At 38.9% G+C, this 17,973-nt stretch overlaps 1 protein-coding gene across 1 annotated transcript; it reads left to right on the forward strand.

Moving 5' to 3' along the window:
* The first annotated feature begins 1,173 nt into the window (after positions 1 to 1,173).
* LOC127421137 (GMP reductase 1) lies at positions 1,174 to 17,574 on the forward strand. Its single transcript, XM_051663930.1, has 9 exons — positions 1,174 to 1,604; positions 5,380 to 5,499; positions 5,738 to 5,821; positions 6,085 to 6,258; positions 6,388 to 6,469; positions 6,606 to 6,712; positions 14,172 to 14,214; positions 16,187 to 16,346; positions 16,560 to 17,574. The coding sequence occupies exons 1-9, from the start codon at positions 1,518 to 1,520 to the stop codon at positions 16,738 to 16,740; spliced, it is 1,038 nt and encodes a 345-aa protein (XP_051519890.1). The 5' UTR covers positions 1,174 to 1,517; the 3' UTR covers positions 16,741 to 17,574.
* Positions 17,575 to 17,973: the final 399 nt, after the last annotated feature.

Genomic DNA, 17,973 nt, shown 5'->3' on the forward strand with positions numbered 1-17,973 from the left:
TCTAGGTCTTCAGTGTAACTTACAGTGTAATTAGTGTGGCTTGCTAAGGTAAGAATCACTATCATTATTGCTCATAGCTAGGGTTAGAAATCTGAATAAAGACATTAAACTGAAGTACTAAACTTCAGCACAAAACTCTTCCTGCATGGTTTGTGCAGATTGGTCTTACTGTGAATTCGGCAATAGTAGGTCGAATGTTTTTTAACTCAAATCGGTCTGTGCTAACTGAAATTCGAACCACTGTCCCCAGTGGCTGAAGCTGAAAGTGTTGTTGATGTCAAAAGCGAGTTTTAAACCCTAACCCAAAACCCTAAACCTAACTGTCAGTGGAAAATGCAACCTCTGAAGCACCCGTGTTTCTAAGACTTCATGTAGTGCCACAGGAAAAGGTAAACACATTTGAATTGATGCAAAAATGTCTGATAGGGGATGGCGCTTATCAGTAACTCGGTAGAAGGGGGTCGATGTCAGCATACCAGAAAATTCACTAGCAGCATGTCAAGTTGATCATGTTTGTTTGTGCAACAGAAACGAATGATACCTTAAGTTGAGTCGCTTTTTTAATACAGCAATGCTTTTACTTTTCGGTGTAATTGGACTTCTAATTTTTACCAGGCGGATGATAAAACTGGTCAAATATCCATTACACTAACACTGGAGTCTGGACCCGATCCATATACAGTAGAAACCAGAATATCATAGAGACTTGTGAGCCATCCACCATGAGCACCCTTGCATTGTGGCTTTGAGTTTTACATGGGCAAGCACCACTTACATTTTCTTCGGAAAATGTAAAAAATCTAGTTTGGTAAAAAAATAAATTTATATATATATATATATATATATATATATATATATATATATATATAATGCAGGGATTGTACATTTACAAATCAAAATTATCTGTTATTACATTTTCAGGGTAATACTTTTGTGAAACTATGGGATGCCATGTTTATCAAAGTAGCAATACATTGACAGTGCGGGGCTCACTTGCCCACATATACAATTATTTTTATTAGGCAACAGCAAAAGCACATCACCTTATGTTGAAGACACAAATAAGATATCTTCAATAATCTCTTTTCTCCTCCCTCTTCTTCCTCATGAGATTACTCACTGATTCACAACAGCAATACCCCAGCTGGACAGCAGGTGCTGTGTGCACATACTGCAGTGCTGCGCTGCAGTCACTGCGTTTTATGTGTGGGGTGTGTGTGTGTGTGTGTGTGTTTATATGTGTCAGGCAGCCACGCAGGAAACACTTCTATTACTGCCGCTGCTGCTGCCACTACAGACTGAATGCAAGAGGAGGGGAAACCATGGAGAAAGAGGAGAGGGAGAGAGAGAGTATGGGCCTTGCCAAATAAAGCCATGGGGGCCTGGACAGTGACAGTTCTTTCTACACTATAAATACGCTGTTCTTCTGCCGGATCGGGTTTGGTGCCTGGAGCTCTGGACCAGTGATTGCACCAGCCCGGTTCAGGAAACTCTCCTCCTCTCAAAGGCCCATCACAATGCCCCGGGTGGATGCTGACCTGAAACTGGACTTCAAAGATGTCCTTTTCAGGCCAAAAAGGAGCAGTCTGAAGAGCAGGTCTGAGGTAAGTTTGACCGTGATCAAGCACACTGTGTGTATGAGATGAAATCTGTGTCAATGGGTTTGTCTTGTTAAACCTTGAAGGATTCATTTAAATTTAGGAGGGTGGTTTTTATTCTAAGAGGCAATGTAATTTTATGTGGGAGTGTGTGTGTAAGCGGCAGAGAGTGGGAGTGGAAATCTAAATTACCTTGATGGAGTCTGGCTGGCAGGACTGGTTTTTATATATGGGGCCCATGTTTAGGCTTCAATCAGTGCCAGCTTATCGAGGCTGGTCTCTTGAAACAAGCCCAGCAGTGTTTGTGGTTTGCAGGGCCGACTGACCAGACCAACGAAAGGCAACCTGAGAGCTAATGCCCTGAAAACATGTTTAAAAATAGGCCTGTGGAGGGCTGTGTGCTGAATGTCAGTAGAGGTAGATTCCAATGTGTTGCTGAGCTTGAACACTTGGTCCGCCCATCAGTCTTGCACTAAAACACACACACACACACACACACCTACTTGATCATCTGGACTTATGGAGTGTCCTGTTCCACACATTTGGTTGATAAAGACCAGTGTTGAGCTGTGAGGTTTGTAAGCCTATGATTCTATAAAATTGTAACAAATTTTGTTCAACAGTTGTACTTTTGATTTTGTTTTTCAGTTTTGCCAGCTAAATTTCTGTCTAGTCCAGCTTTAATGTGTTACTCTAGCATATTTAGTTTACAGAAGCTATTTCAGAATGTACAAGCTGATTCTGCTTTTCCCCCCATATTTCAACAGTATTGCTTTAGCACATCTTAAGTTGTCAGCCTTTTTGTCCCAACAATGATACACCTTTGATTGATTTATATTCTGTTCACTGGAAAAAAGAAACAAATAAATAAATAAAAATCTGTAGATTTCTTAATCTGTAGAATTATGTAAAATTTTCTTAGTGTTTTTTGCCCCAGTAAAAATATCTAAAACATCTTTCAAACAAGATATATTTGTTTGAAAAGCAAAATTGCAAGATATTAAGACTTGTTTTCAAAGAACTAGATATTTAATAATTTTTTCCATTTGCAAACTGTTTTTTTTTTTTAACACTTTACAATAAAGTTGTATTCATTAACATTGGTTAATGTATTATGAACTCACATGAACTAACAAGGAACAATTGTAGATTTTTTGTGTATATATAAATTAACATTAACGATTTAAAAATGCTTAGTTCATGATAACTAATGCATTTACTAATGATAACAAAATTAGTACCTTATTGTAGTGTTAAAATTTCCTTCTTTTATGTATTTATTTGATTTTTTTCTTCAGTGCTCACTTTGGCTTTCAGTGTAATGGCTGTTGAATTCTGAGGAGATTTTCCCTCAGTGCATTTCACTGCAGGATGACGTAAAGGGCTGGTCGCTGCAGCTGGCTCATTTGATGGCTGTCACCATATGGGCAGCAACGGTGACTGTGATGATATACAGGCTCTTTGAGATGGAACAGTAGATGAGGGCCTTCAATTAACCTGCAGTGTTCAATCACTGGTCTAGCCACAAAGTGCAACAGTAAGCAAGGGGATCCAAATCTAATTGACTGAAATAACTATAATGTTTATCTCTAAAAACAAAAACAAAACAAAAAATGTAATTCAAGAAATCAGGGATTTTCAAACTGGGATCCAAGAACCCAAAAGGGGGCAGCAAAGAGACACTGAGAACATTAGTGATTTTTACCAAATCAAATTTTTGGGCTATTTAATAAATTTAAGATTATATATTACACTTAATAAATTGAAGATTAAATACATTTCATTATATAATTACAAAATAAATATTAAAAATAAATCCTTTTATTATTATTATGTTTATATTTATTTTTTTGATTCAGTATAATGGCAAAAATAAATTTTTTTTACTATTTTTAACATACAATATAGATCAGATTTTATACATGGAAATACTTAGCTGCATTTATATTTTAGGAAGCTGGTCCCTTATATGCAGATCATCCTATTTGGGGTCCTTGTCATCAAAACATTTGAAAACCCCTGCAGTAAAAGAATTATGCATTCACAGAGCAATGTAGTGTAACTGATGTGGGTGCAGCAGTTACTGGAACTGGAAATGACTGATCAAGAACCAATTCTGAGAACCTGAGAGCATATAAGCATGAGAGATAGAGGGAGAGAAAGAACGCACTGTGTATATCAGGCTACAACTCGCAGAGCTTTTTTTCAGACAAACCTATAAATGATTCAGCACAAATTAATTCATGCCCATCACACTGGTGTGCTGAGGCGTCTCAGCTGTGGATGATGGAAGAAAAATTGCTTTCCAATGGTCATCGTAGTGGATGTAGTTCAAGATAAAACCAGAGAAAGGAAAGCAGCTGAACTTAAGGGACTAAGATTCTACACAGCAGTCTATAAAAGGAAAGCCTGTCAAACAGTCACATCCTTGGTTTACACACATTTTACATTCTCAGTTGTTATCAAGTCTCTGCTGGTACAACAACTTTGTATATCTTATGCAATATACAGTATCTGATCTTGAGAATACTTGCCACTTTGGCGGCTTATGTAACATTTAGATGCTAAGTTTTGATTTAAAACTGATTCAAGCTTGATTCAAACTGGTACAAAAAAATACAACTTTTACTCCCATAGAGAAAATAAACTAACCAACGAACAATGTTATTCAGTTTAACCCCAAACCTAAACCTAACCATACAGTCTGACCTGTTTCCCAAACCTAACCATGATCTAAATAGGAAAATAAACTTTTGTATACCACAGAAGAAAGAGAACATTAGGGTTTGGAATGAGACGAGGGAAACGTAATACTGGTTATTGACATACACCAGTCATTTGTATTGCATAAATACATATTGAAAGAGTAACCAAATTTGTTCACAGACATTTCATTTCTTAAAATAAAGTGAATAAAGTTGGATAGGAGGCTAACTCAAATGTAATTCCTTTATAGCATGCATTAGTAATCTGTTTGTTGACTGGTTGTTCTATATGGGAATAAAAGAGGTAAAATTTTTTGTATGAGCAAAGTCATTTGAAACTTTGTAGTACAAATTTGTAGTATTTGAAGAATTAAACTAAACTTGTTCCGTAGTATTTGTGTTATGGACATTAATGATACCTCAGATTGTGTGGCTTGTTGAGGAGAGGTGTGCTATTACTTTTATAAGCAGTCAGACTTTAAGTTTTCACCTGCTGGATGATAAACCAACAAGCATTGACATGGAGCTAAGCCATATAGGGACCAGAATATCTTGAAGAATTGGGGATGGGTGCTTTTGACTTGGACCAGTAAGAAACCACCTAGCAGCCACCTAGAACTCCCTAACAACTGCATAGCCACATGCTAAAAGCCACTCAGAACATCTTATTTACATCTTTGCAAATTTTGCAAGCACCATTCAAATGGTCTCTTTAGAAAATGTAAAAATCTAGTATTTACACTATCTGCAAGTAACATCCATTAGAAATGGAGAAAGACTCCAGTTCATTTATTACAGTGGATATGCATAACCGTTAAATGGGTCTGCATATGATTCAATGGATATATTATTGAACACATGCTTTGATGGGTTACAGGAACAGGAACAGGGAAACGGGATAGGAGCACAGGATGTTTCGGTTGAATATGTCCCCATCCAATAAAATAATGAGAAGCTCTTTAGACCTTCACATATACAGCTCTGCATTGGATTGAACTATGAAGTATTAGGCGAGGGTATTGTGTGTTTATAGTTTGAATGGACAGTAATTTGCTCTGCATGCTTTGTTCTTGCAGGTTGATCTGCAGAGGACTTTCACATTCCGGAACTCCAGGCAGACATACAATGGCATCCCGATCATTGCAGCTAATATGGACACCACTGGCACTTTTGAGATGGCACAGGTGCTCAGTAAGGTGAGTGCTTCCTTAAACAAAGCACTGTAAGTGATGAAACACAGTAGCTGAGTCTTTGAAATCCAATCCAGAGAAAGTCTTGTTTTACTGTTTGCTGTTAAGTTTTGATGATCTCACTGAAACATAATTAGCTGTGTCTTGTTACCATGAACTGGGATTAAGGGGCTCTTATATTTCGGTCTGTCTCAGTGCCAGACTCTTGCTGGGCTCTCAGACGTCTCTCTGCTCTGTCTTTCAGCACACTGTCTTCACAGCCATTCAAAAGCATTATTCCCTGGAGGAGTGGAAGACTTTTGCAGCCAGTCATCCAGAGTGCCTAGAGGTGAATTTCCAAAAATGACTTTCTTGCTGATGTAAAATTCATCTTTAATTTAGTAGTAAAGTCCATCCATCCATCCATCCATCTATGCCATATGTAGTCATATATATGGTGTATCTTTGCTGGAAAACTACCTTCAGTGGCAATATGCATTTTCAGTGGCTGAAAGATGCTGATCTGGTCAGCATATTTTGTGGTACTGTATGTTTGAAGGTTACATACATGTCAATTTGCTGTTTCCTTTAGCATTTTCTTGTCATCTTCAGCATGTTGCGGCAAGCTCTGGCAGTGGAGCGACTGATCTGGATAAGCTGTGCAGCATCCTGGAGGCTATTCCTCTCATCAAATACATCTGCCTGGACGTGGCCAATGGCTACTCCGAACACTTTGTCGAGTTTGTAAAAAGAGTTCGGGAAAAGTTTCCTAATCACACCATCATGGTGAGATGCAAGATGATTTTGCAAAACATAACAACAAACATCATGTTAATGTATTAAAGATATATGCATTCATTTTGTGTGTTTGAATAACTACAAATATATTTTGACACAGTGATTTTTATCATTTAGGCAGGAAATGTTGTGACAGGAGAGATGGTGGAGGAGCTAATCCTTTCTGGAGCTGATATCATTAAAGTGGGCATTGGGCCAGGTATCAGCTTTTGGATTAAAACATACAGTATTTGTAACACAAAACACTATACATTTGAAACCATCCCTCAACATATAAACATATTGCTTCATCTGAAGCATGTTATTATATTTGATAATAACACTGTGATCTTCAGGTTCTGTGTGCACCACACGCATTAAGACTGGTGTGGGTTATCCACAGCTGAGCGCTGTCATTGAATGTGCAGACTCTGCTCATGGACTCAAAGGACACATCATTTCTGTGAGTCCACTTAAATTACTTTCATTAGCATGTTAGCATTCACTTGTGCAGTACACTTAGTGATGGGGAGTCGACTTCAAAAGAGTCGATTCCTCGAATCTGACTCGTCCTAGAATCGGAGTCGACTCTGATACAGGAATCGATTCTTTTGTTCGACTCTGTAACTTTACGAACAGGATGTTGTGATTGGCTCAAAATAATGAATTGGCGTACTTAAGAACCAATCACATCCTCTACAAACACCTGTTGGTTGGTGGGACACCACCTCATTCATCATGTGCGTTTGAGTGAGAGAGGGTGTGACAGATTTTAAAACTTTTGGAAGTTTGTGCAAGGGACAGTGGTTGGAGAAGTGGATTCTCCCAATTTGTCTAGTTTCTGTATGACAATGAAATTATTTCCAACCCAGCCCGTTGCTTGTTATTTTCCCTCTTAAAATTGGATATGAGCAGCAACTAGGAATTGCCATTGTTACCAGTCATTTTAAGGTAACACATTTTAAAAACTAAATTTAGTGTGCGATCAAAGACTACAATATTCACAGGGCCATCGCCAGAACATATGGAATAGGAAATACTATTAATTTCCTGGTAAGCTAGTGATATTTTATCAAAGCAATAACCACACCAGTATATCTTAATTAAACCCACAGCTATTTAATCCGTTGTGGTCGAGACTGTTGAGTTTAAAAAGCTGCCTTTTTTACATTTTCACCATACGTTCCATAAGAAAGCGATTTCACATACCATACTGTACGTTCCAACGTTCCAAATGATTTTTTATTATGTTGGCTTGACAAATCACTATTGTAATCTCACATACTTATTATTATTATTATTATTATTAGTGGTGCTTGCGGAGCAAAGCATCACTATTGTAATCTCACATAATTATTATTATTATTATTATTATTAGTGGTGTTTGAGGAGAAAAGCATCACTATTGTAATCTCACATATTATTATTATTAGTGGTGCTTGTGAAGCAAAGCATCACTATTGTAATTTCACATACTTATTATTATTATTATTATTATTATTATTATTATTAGTGGTGCTTGCGGAGCAAAGCATCACTATTGTAATCTCACATACTTATTATTATTATTAGTGGTGCTTGTGAAGCAAAGCATCACTATTGTAATTTCACATACTTATTATTATTATTATTATTATTATTATTATTATTATTAGTGGTGCTTGCGGAGCAAAGCATCACTATTGTAATCTCACATACTTATTATTATTATTAGTGGTGCTTGTGAAGCAAAGCATCACTATTGTAATCTCACATACTTATTATTATTATTATTATTATTATTATTATTATTATTAGTGGTGCTTGCGGAGCAAAGCATCACTATTGTAATCTCACATACTTATTATTATTATTATTATTATTATTATTATTATTAGTGGTGCTTGTGAAGCAAAGCATCACTATTGTAATCTCACATACTTATTATTATTATTAGTGGTGCTTGCGGAGCAAAGCATCACTATTGTAATCTCACATACTTATTATTATTATTAGTGGTGCTTGTGAAGCAAAGCATCACTATTGTAATTTCACATACTTATTATTATTATTATTATTATTATTATTATTATTAGTGGTGCTTGCGGAGCAAAGCATCACTATTGTAATCTCACATACTTATTATTATTATTAGTGGTGCTTGTGAAGCAAAGCATCACTATTGTAATCTCACATACTTATTATTATTATTAGTGGTGCTTGTGAAGCAAAGCATCACTATTGTAATCTCACATACTTATTATTATTATTAGTGGTGCTTGCGGAGCAAAGCATCACTATTGTAATCTCACATACTTATTATTATTATTAGTGGTGCTTGTGAAGCAAAGCATCACTATTGTAATCTCACATACTTATGGTCTCGCCCATAAAAACATTTTTTTTTTCCCTACTAAAGGGAAAGTTTCAAATCATCTCTCCCAATCAGAATGACATAGAGACATGGGGGCCGGCTCATTTCAATCGGGCTACCAATCAGTCTTTAAGGATCATCTTGGAAATGGTGTAGCCACGCCCTAGCAACCATTTACGGCACCCTAGCAACCGCCCCCATAGACTTCCATTCAAAATGGCTCAGAAGGATATCTTCAGAACAGAATGTTGTAGACACTTGGGGATTAGCTCTTTTCAGTCAGATTAGTAATCAGCCAATAGGAATCTCTCTGGTCACTGGCTAGCCACACCCTAGCAACAATTTAGAGCACCCTAACAACCAGCCCTATTGACTTCCATAAAAAATGGCTGATCGGGATATCTTTGGATCAGAACATACTACAGACATGGCAGTTGGCTTATTTCACGTGGGTGAGCAATCAGTCTTCATGTATCCATTTGAAAAACTACTTAGCCACACCCTAACAACAATTTAGAGCACCACAGCAACCATCACCACTGACAAAATGGCTGAGTGTGATATCTTCTGATCAGAATGTCCTAGACACATGTGGGTGCTATCATTTGATTCGCGCTAGAAATCCGTGTTCGAACATAGCCTGTGTTTGGGGGTAAAATGTACCCCAGGGGGTAAAAAGGGGGGCAACAAACTGTTCCAAAAAGTCCCATAGGTTACTATGGGAAGACATTTTTGTTCCTACTATGGCAGTCAATGCAAGAAAGTTGTCAGATCATATCTCCCAATCAGAGTGACATAGAGACATGGGGGTCAGGCTCATTTCAATCGGGATACCAATCACTCTTTAAGTATCACCTTGGAAATGGCATAGCCACGCCCTAACAACCATTTATGGGACCCTTGCAACCACCCCCCATAAACTTCCATTCAAAATGTCTCAGAAGGATATCTTCAGAACAGAATGTCGTAAACACTTGGGGATTGGCTCTTATGAGTCAGGTTAGTAAGCAGCCAATAAGAATCTCTCTGTTCACTGGCTAGCCACGCCCTGGCAACCATTTAGAGCACCCTAGCAACCTACACTATTGCTTTCACTTAGAGTGTGATATCTTCGGATCAGAATGTCCCAGAGACATGACAGTTGGCTTGTTTTAATTGGGTGAGCAATCAGTCTACAACTATCATCATGGGAACTACTTAGCCATGCCCTAGCAACCATTTAGAGCACCCTTGCAACCAAACACCATTGACTTCCATTCAAAATCACTAAGATGGGTATCTCAGGATCAGAATGCAGTAGAGACTTCCGGGTTGACTTATTTCACTCAGGATAGCAAGGAGCCATGTTAAGTATCACCTTGGTAACTGCCTAGCAACCACATGGGCTTACCCTAGCAACCAATTAATAAAACACATATCTCTGCACCAGAATATCTTAGACATTTCCGGGTTGACTTATTTCACTCAGGAGAGCGAGGAGCCTTGCTAAGTATCACTCTGGTAACTGCCTAGTAACCAAATGGGGTTACACTAGCAAACAAGTAACAAATCACATATCTCTGCACCAGAACATCGTAGACACTTCCAGGTTGATTTATTTCACTCAGGATGGCAAAGAGCCTTGATAAGTATCACCCTGGTAACTGCCTACCAACCAGATGGGGTTACCCTAGCAACCAAGAAACAAATCACATATCTCTGCACCAGAAAATCGTAAAGACTTCCAGGTTGACTTATTTCGGATGGCAAGGAGCCATGTTAAGTATCACTTCAGTAACTGCCAAGCAACCAGATGGGGTTACCCTAGCAACCAAGTAACAAATCACATATCTCTGCACCAGAAAATCATAGAGACATTCGGGTTGACTTATTTCACTCAGGATGGGAAGAAGCATTGATAAGTATAACCCTGGTAACTGCCAAGCAACCAGATGGGGTTACCCTAGCAACCAAGTAACAAATCACATATCTCTGCACCAGAACATCGTAGAGACTTCCGGGTTGACTTATTTCACTCAGGATGGCAAGGAGGCTTGATAAGTATCACCCTGTGAACTGCTTAGAAACCAGATGGGGTTACCCTAGCAACCAAGTAACAAATCACATATCTCTGCACCACAACATCGTAGAGACTTCTGGGTTGACTTATTTCACTCAGGATAGCAAGGAGCCATGTTAAGTATCACCTTGGTAACTGCCTAGCAACCACATGGGCTTAACCTAGCAACCAAGTTACAAAACACATATCTCTGCACCAGAATATCGTAGACACTTTTGGGTTGACTTATTTCACTCAGGAGAGCAAGGAGCCTCATTAAGTATCACTCTGGTAACTGCCTAGCAACCACATGGGGTTACCCTAGAAACCAAGTAACAAATCACATATCTTTGCACCAGAACATCGTAGAGACTTCTGGGTTGATTTATTTAACTCAGGATAGCAAGGAGCCATGTTAAGTATTACCTTGGTAACTGCCTAGCAAACAAATGGGGTTACCCTAGCAACCAAGAAACAAATCACATATCTCTGCACCAGAATATCGTAGAAACTTCCGGGTTGACTTATTTCACTCAGGAGACCAAGGAGCCTCATTAAGTATCACTCTAGTAACTGCCTAGCAATGAAATGGGGTTACCCTAGCAACAAATTTGCCATTCAGAAAAACAAGCAAGGGGTAGCGTTGCATAGGACGTCTTGCAGCTGGCTGTCTATCTGTACGATGTACCTTCTGTCTGTCTGACTGTAAGACCTTCAAACTTCCAACTCTTCAAACTATTTTAAACTTCCAGACAAGGCTTTGTCAAGCCAACATAAAGTTTGTCTTCAAACTTTACTATCTAGTATTCTTCTTCTTCTGAGCCAAAATTTAAACAGTATCTCCTCCTAGAGCTTTCAAGCTACAACCACCAAACTCGGGTCAGACCTTCAGACTGTTCTGACTTGGGTTGCTATCTCTTTTCTAACTGATCGGACTTACAGTTTTCCCACAGCGGACAATCAAACATCAGAAAAATCTCCATTCACTTACACTGATCGAATGTTCAGACTATTCAAACTCCAACTGTCAAAAATCCAAAAGTATACAGACACACAGAAGGTCTTTAATATGCCTTTATCTGCTCTATCTAATTTACCACTCATACTTTCTATCTATCACTCCATAACTCTCTTTTCTATCTTTCCATCACTCCACTCTTTTTATTCTTTCTTTCACTCCATCACTTTAACACCCTAGCAAATGCATACAACCTAGCAACCATTTAGTGCACCCTAGCAACCAAAACCCATTGACTACCATTCAGAATGGCTTAGATGGGTATCTCCTGATCAGAATTTCATAGAGTCTTCAGGTTTGACTCAATACACTCAGTCCAGCAAGCAGTCTTTTTAGGATCACCCTGACAACTTCCTAGCAACCAGATAGACTTACCCTAGCAACCGTGTAGCAAAACACATATCTCTGCACCACAACATCGTAGAGACTTCAACTTTGGCTTATTTGACTCAGACCAGCAAGGAGCCTTTAAATATCATGCTGGACAATACTTAGCCACACCCTAGCAATCATTTAGTGCACCCTAGCAACCAAAACCCATTGACTGCCATTCAAAATGGCTTAGATGGATATCTCCTGATCAGAATGTCATAGAGTCTTCAGGTTTGACTCAATACACTCAGTCCAGCAAGCAGCCCTTTTAGGATCACCCTGACAACTTCCTAACAACCAGATGGAATTATCCTAGCAACCGGATAGCAAAACACATATCTCTGCACCACAACAACGTAGAGACTTCAACTTTGGCTTATTTGACTCAGACCAGCAAGGAGCCTTTAAATATCATGCTGTAAAATATTTAGCCACACCCTAGCAACAATGTACTGCACTCTAGCAACAGAAAACCCTTGACTTCCATTAAAATGAGATAAGATGGATATCTCCGGATCAGAATATAATAGAGACTTCATTGTTATCTTGAATGACTCAGGCCGCAAACAGCCTTATTAGTATCACCCTGGAATCTGCCTAGCAACCAAATGAGCTCACCCTAGCAACCAAATAACAAAACATATATCTCTGCACCAGAACATTGTAGAGACTTCTGGTTTTGTTCATTTGACTCAGGCTAGCAAGGAGCATTGTTAGTATCACCTTGGTAACTGCATAGCAACCAGATGGGGTTACCCTAGCAACCAAGAAACAAATAACATATCTCTGAACCACAACATCGTAGAGACTTTGGGTTTCTTTCATTTGACTCAGGGTAGCAAGGAGACTTTTGAGTATCACCTTGGTAACTGCCTAGCAACCAGATGAAGTTTCCCTAGCAACCAAATAACAAATGACATATCTCTGCACCAGAACATTGTAGAAACTTTGGGTTTCTTTTATTTGACTCAGAGTAGCAAGGAGAGTTTTGCATATCACCTTGGTAACTACCTAGCAACCAGATGAGGTTACCCTAGCAACCAAGTAACAAATCACATATCTCTGCACCAGAAAATCATAGAGACTTCTGGTTTCATTCATTGGACTCAGGGTAGCAAGGAGCATTGTGAGTATCACCTTGGTAACTGCCTAGCAACCAGATGGGGTTACCCTAGCAACCAAGTAACAAATCACATACTTCTGCACCAGAACATTGTAGAGACTTCTGGTTTCATTAATTTGACTCAGGGTAGCAAGGAGCATTTTCAGTGTCACATTGGTAACTTCCTAGCAACCAAATGGGGTTACCCTAGCAACCAATTTCCCATTCAAAAAAACAAGCAAGGGGTAGGGTTGCATAGGACTTCTTGCAGCTGGCTGTCTATCTGTATGATGTTCCTTCTGTCTGTCTGATTGTAAGACCTTCAAACTTCCAACTCTTCAAACTATTTTAAACTTTCAGACAAGGCTTTGTCAAGCCAACATAAAGTTTGTCTTCAAACTTTACTATCTAGTTTTATTTTATTACATCTCCATAATATGCCTAATAATAGTTATTGAAGTGAATAGAGCAAGAAGATATGTGCGATTAGTTTTTCCATCAGTATGGAAGCCTTCTAGACTAAAGTAAGTTTTTACCATCCCACTAACATTAGTGTTTGGATTTTAGGTAGGAGAAACTGACCAGAAGTTACAGAAAAATGTCATCATGGTGCGGCAATCGGACACAATAAGAAGTGGATTGAGTGAGCTATATATGAGTGAAAATTATACTGATTTTTATAATTCCATTGATTTCCGCTCATGCCTGACAAGCAAATTTGGTGGTAAAAATGTGTCACTTGGGAAGGCACTGCCCACTAATGGCCATCCCTGGTGACAGCCCTGAATTTTGAAACTATCCTGATTGAAAATAAATGGAGTCGAAGAGAACGGTTGGAGTCGGGAATTGGAGTCGACTCCAAAATACTTGAATTCGAACACCACTAAGTACACTGGCTGACAGATGGAAAACTACAATTACATTACATTAACACACGAGGGCAGCACCCTCAATCCTGTACTATCTCTGTGCACTAATTTAAATGAATCTTGTCTATTTAGTAGTAGTTCGTAGTAAAACTTTAGATTTTCCTCTCTAGGATGGAGGCTGTAGCTGCCCTGGAGATGTTGCCAAAGCTTTCGGTAAGTTTAGTTTTCAGGGTCTTCATGTGATAACCCTCAAACTTTAATTGGTACCACTTTATAATTAGTTTGTATTATATTAACATTATCTAACAAATGAACTAACAGTGAACAATACTACAGCATTTTTTAAGCTTGGTAAGTGATTCACTTCTACATTTACTAACACATTGTGTTCCTTTAAAGATGTGTGTGATATGAATTAACACATTACAAATTAAAAATGAACAAAATTATATTAATAAGTTACACTAATCAAGATTAATTAATGCTAATGCATTTACTAATGTGATTATGTATGTTATATACAGTGCATCCGGAAAGTATTCACAGCACTTCACTTTTTCCACATTTTGTTATGTTACAGCCTTATTCCAAAATGGATTAAATTCATTATTTTCCTCAAAATTCTACAAACAATACCCCATAATGACAACATGAAAGAAGTTTGTTTGAAATCTTTGCAAATTTATTAAAAATAAAAAACGAATAAAAATCACATGTACATAAGTATTCACAGCCTTTGCTCAATACTTTGTTGAAGCACCTTTGGCACCAATTACAGCCTCAAGTCTTTTGGAGTATGATGCTACAAGCTTGGCACATCTATTTTTGGGCAGTTTCTCCCATTCTTCTTTGCAGGACCTCTCAAGCTCCATCAGGTTGGATGGGGAGTGTCGGTGCACAGCCATTTTCAGATCTCTCCAGAGATGTTCAATTGGGTTCAAGTCTGGGCTCTGGCTGGGCCACTCAAGGACATTCACAGAGTTGTCCCGGAGCCACTCCTTTGTTATCTTGGCTGTGTGCTTAGGGTCGTTGTCCTGTTGGAAGATGAACCTTCGCCCCAGTCTGAGGTCCAGAGCGCTCTGGAGCAGGTTTTCATCAAGGATGTCTCTGTACATTGCTGCATTCATCTTTCCCTCGATCCTGACTAGTCTCCCAGTTCCTGCCGCTGAAAAACATCCCCACAGCATGATGCTGCCACCACCATGCTTCACTGTATAGATGGTATTGGCCAGGTGATGAGCGGTGCCTGGTTTCCTCCAGACATGATGCTTGCCATTCAGGCCAAAGAGTTCAATCTTTGTTTCTCATGGTCTGAGAGTCCTTCAGGTGCCTTTTGGCAAACTCCAGGCGGGCTGTCATGTGCCTTTTACTGAGGAGTGGCTTCCGTCTGGCCACTCTACCATACAGGCCTGATTGGTGGAGTGCTGCAGAGATGGTTGTTCTTCTGGAAAGTTCTCCTCTCTCCACAGAGTAATGCTGGAGCTCTGTCAGAGTGACCATCGGGTTCTTGGTCACCTCCCTGACTAAGGCTCTTCTCCCCCAATCGCTCAGCGGCGGCCAGCTCTAGGAAGAGTCCTGGTGGTTCCAAACTTCTTCCATTTATGGATGATGGAGGCCACTGTGCTCATTGGGACCTTCAATGCTGCAGACATTTTTCTGTAGCCTTCCCCAGATCTGTGCCTTGATACAATCCTGTCTTGGAGGTCTACAGACAATTCCTTGCACTTCATGGCTTGGTTTGTGCTCTGACATGCACTGTTAACTGTGGGACCTTATATAGACAGGTGTGTGCCTTTCTAAATCATGTCCAATCAACTGAATTTACCACAGGTGGACTCCAATCAAGTTGTAGAAACATCTCAAGGATGATCAGTGGAAACAGGATGCACCTGAGCTCAATTTTGAGTGTCATGGCAAAGGCTGTGAATACTTATGTACATGTGATTTTTTTCGTATTTATTTGTAATAAATTTGCAAAGATTTCTAACAAACTTCTGTCATGTTGTCATTATGGGGTATTGTTTGTAGAATTTTGAGGAAAATAATGAATTTAATCCATTTTGGAATAAGGCTGTAACATAAAATGTGGAAAAAGTGAAGCGCTGTGAATACTTTCCGGATGCACTGTATAAGGTGATCTAAATAAATCTTTAATTTATTATTGTTTTTATGAATTTTATTTTAGGTGCTGGGGCAGATTTTGTCATGCTGGGAGGAATGCTCGCAGGTCATGATCAGTCAGCTGGTGATGTCATTGAAAAAGATGGCAAGAAATTCAAACTGTTCTATGGGATGAGCTCAGACACAGCCATGAAGAAGTATGTAGGAGGCGTAGCAGAGTACAGGTGAGAATGTTTTCATATTAGTAGAAAGCCAATGTGAATAGCGGTTTCAAAATAAATCACAAGATTTGTAGTTAAAGTTGATTTTTAGTTTATATTTAGGGTGATTCGTTTTTGGGCTTAAGTTTAACTTGCTGAAAATTTGTGGTGGTAGGTTGCTGATGTAACCAAGATGTTAGCAGTGCATCTTATGTACATATGTTTATGTGATTTCAGGGCATCAGAGGGCAAGACGATCCAAGTGCCCTACAAAGGTGATGTGGAAAATACCATCAGGGACATCTTGGGCGGCCTGCGGTCCACCTGCACATATGTAGGAGCAGCCAAACTCAAAGAACTGAGCCGCAGAACGACCTTCATCAGAGTCACACAGCAGTCCAGCCAAATGTTCACCTAGTCATGCACACTAAACAACACAAACCCTCATAGATACACCATTACCAGTTAGGTCAATGTGAAAACATTTACATTCTTTCATCTGTCCTACATCTCTGTTGCAGTGTCAGTAACAAGTGTTATCCTGCTCCTTTAAAAAAAGCAGCATATGCATCAGAGAGGAGAGAAAGACAGACACATTCATAATCAACATAATTCCCATTCTCTTCCCATATTCTGTCTTCCTTGAATGCATGCATCTCTGATTAACTTCCTCAAAAACTCTCTTTCACACACAATTACACTCACAGATACAGATTCACTCAGGAACCTATACATTACTTTGGAAAACCAACAAAGTTACAGCATGGCTCAGTTTCAATAATTTAAAGCTTCTTAGTTTTGTTCAGTATGCAGTATCAATATTTTCAAGACAGAGGTTGAATGGGAAAACACCACATAAACCCTTAAGGGAAAGCCCCTTGACAGGAAAATACTGGAGGAATTGATTCATTCTTTGTACCGATGCAACCCATTCTCTGCTGCGAGTGCACAGAGAACTTGCATACCAACAGAGAACAATCTCTGCCACTGTTAGCTAGCCCCTGCATGTTGTAACTTTGAGTTGATCTGAGCGGTGATTTGTGCATTGTGTGCTGTTGTGAACTATTTCTGCTTCTTTTGTGACTTTTCAGTACTGTAGGTGTTGTGAGATGTCATCTCAGACCAGAGGAATGTGAAGACTGCTGTACCATATTTGTTAAAAAACTTAGATGAGGTAGCAAGTACTTTATTAAATCTGTGAAATGCGAGTATAACGTTTCATATGGAGGAATAAACATATCTGAATGAAGAATGTGATTGTTTTATGCCTAAATACCAAAGTATATATGGTTTTCTGTTTGCTGCTACGCCTTGCTACATTGTTTTTTCTAGACGCGAACTGCACTTCATCTGCACATACACCTGCCATTAACTAGTAAAGGGAAGGTCACACTAGGCTTTCAGCATGCAAATTTATTTCGGACAACACAACAGACCAGGATGTCACGTGGGAGGGCTTCTGATGTAAGTAAATAATATTATCTTCAAAATGTTAAAATTTATTGTCTACTTTCCTGTAACAATAAAACACGCAGCTTTAAAATGTATTCTTAGTATTGAGCCAAGAGGTCAGCATGGAACTCTTCGATCTTCCATTGTTCACGTGTCCTCTCATTAAACAGGTTTGTCAGAGTTCACAGCTGAACACAAA

The sequence above is a fragment of the Myxocyprinus asiaticus genome, chromosome 30 (genome assembly GCF_019703515.2).
Source record: "Myxocyprinus asiaticus isolate MX2 ecotype Aquarium Trade chromosome 30, UBuf_Myxa_2, whole genome shotgun sequence".
NCBI classification, from domain to species: domain Eukaryota; kingdom Metazoa; phylum Chordata; class Actinopteri; order Cypriniformes; family Catostomidae; genus Myxocyprinus; species Myxocyprinus asiaticus.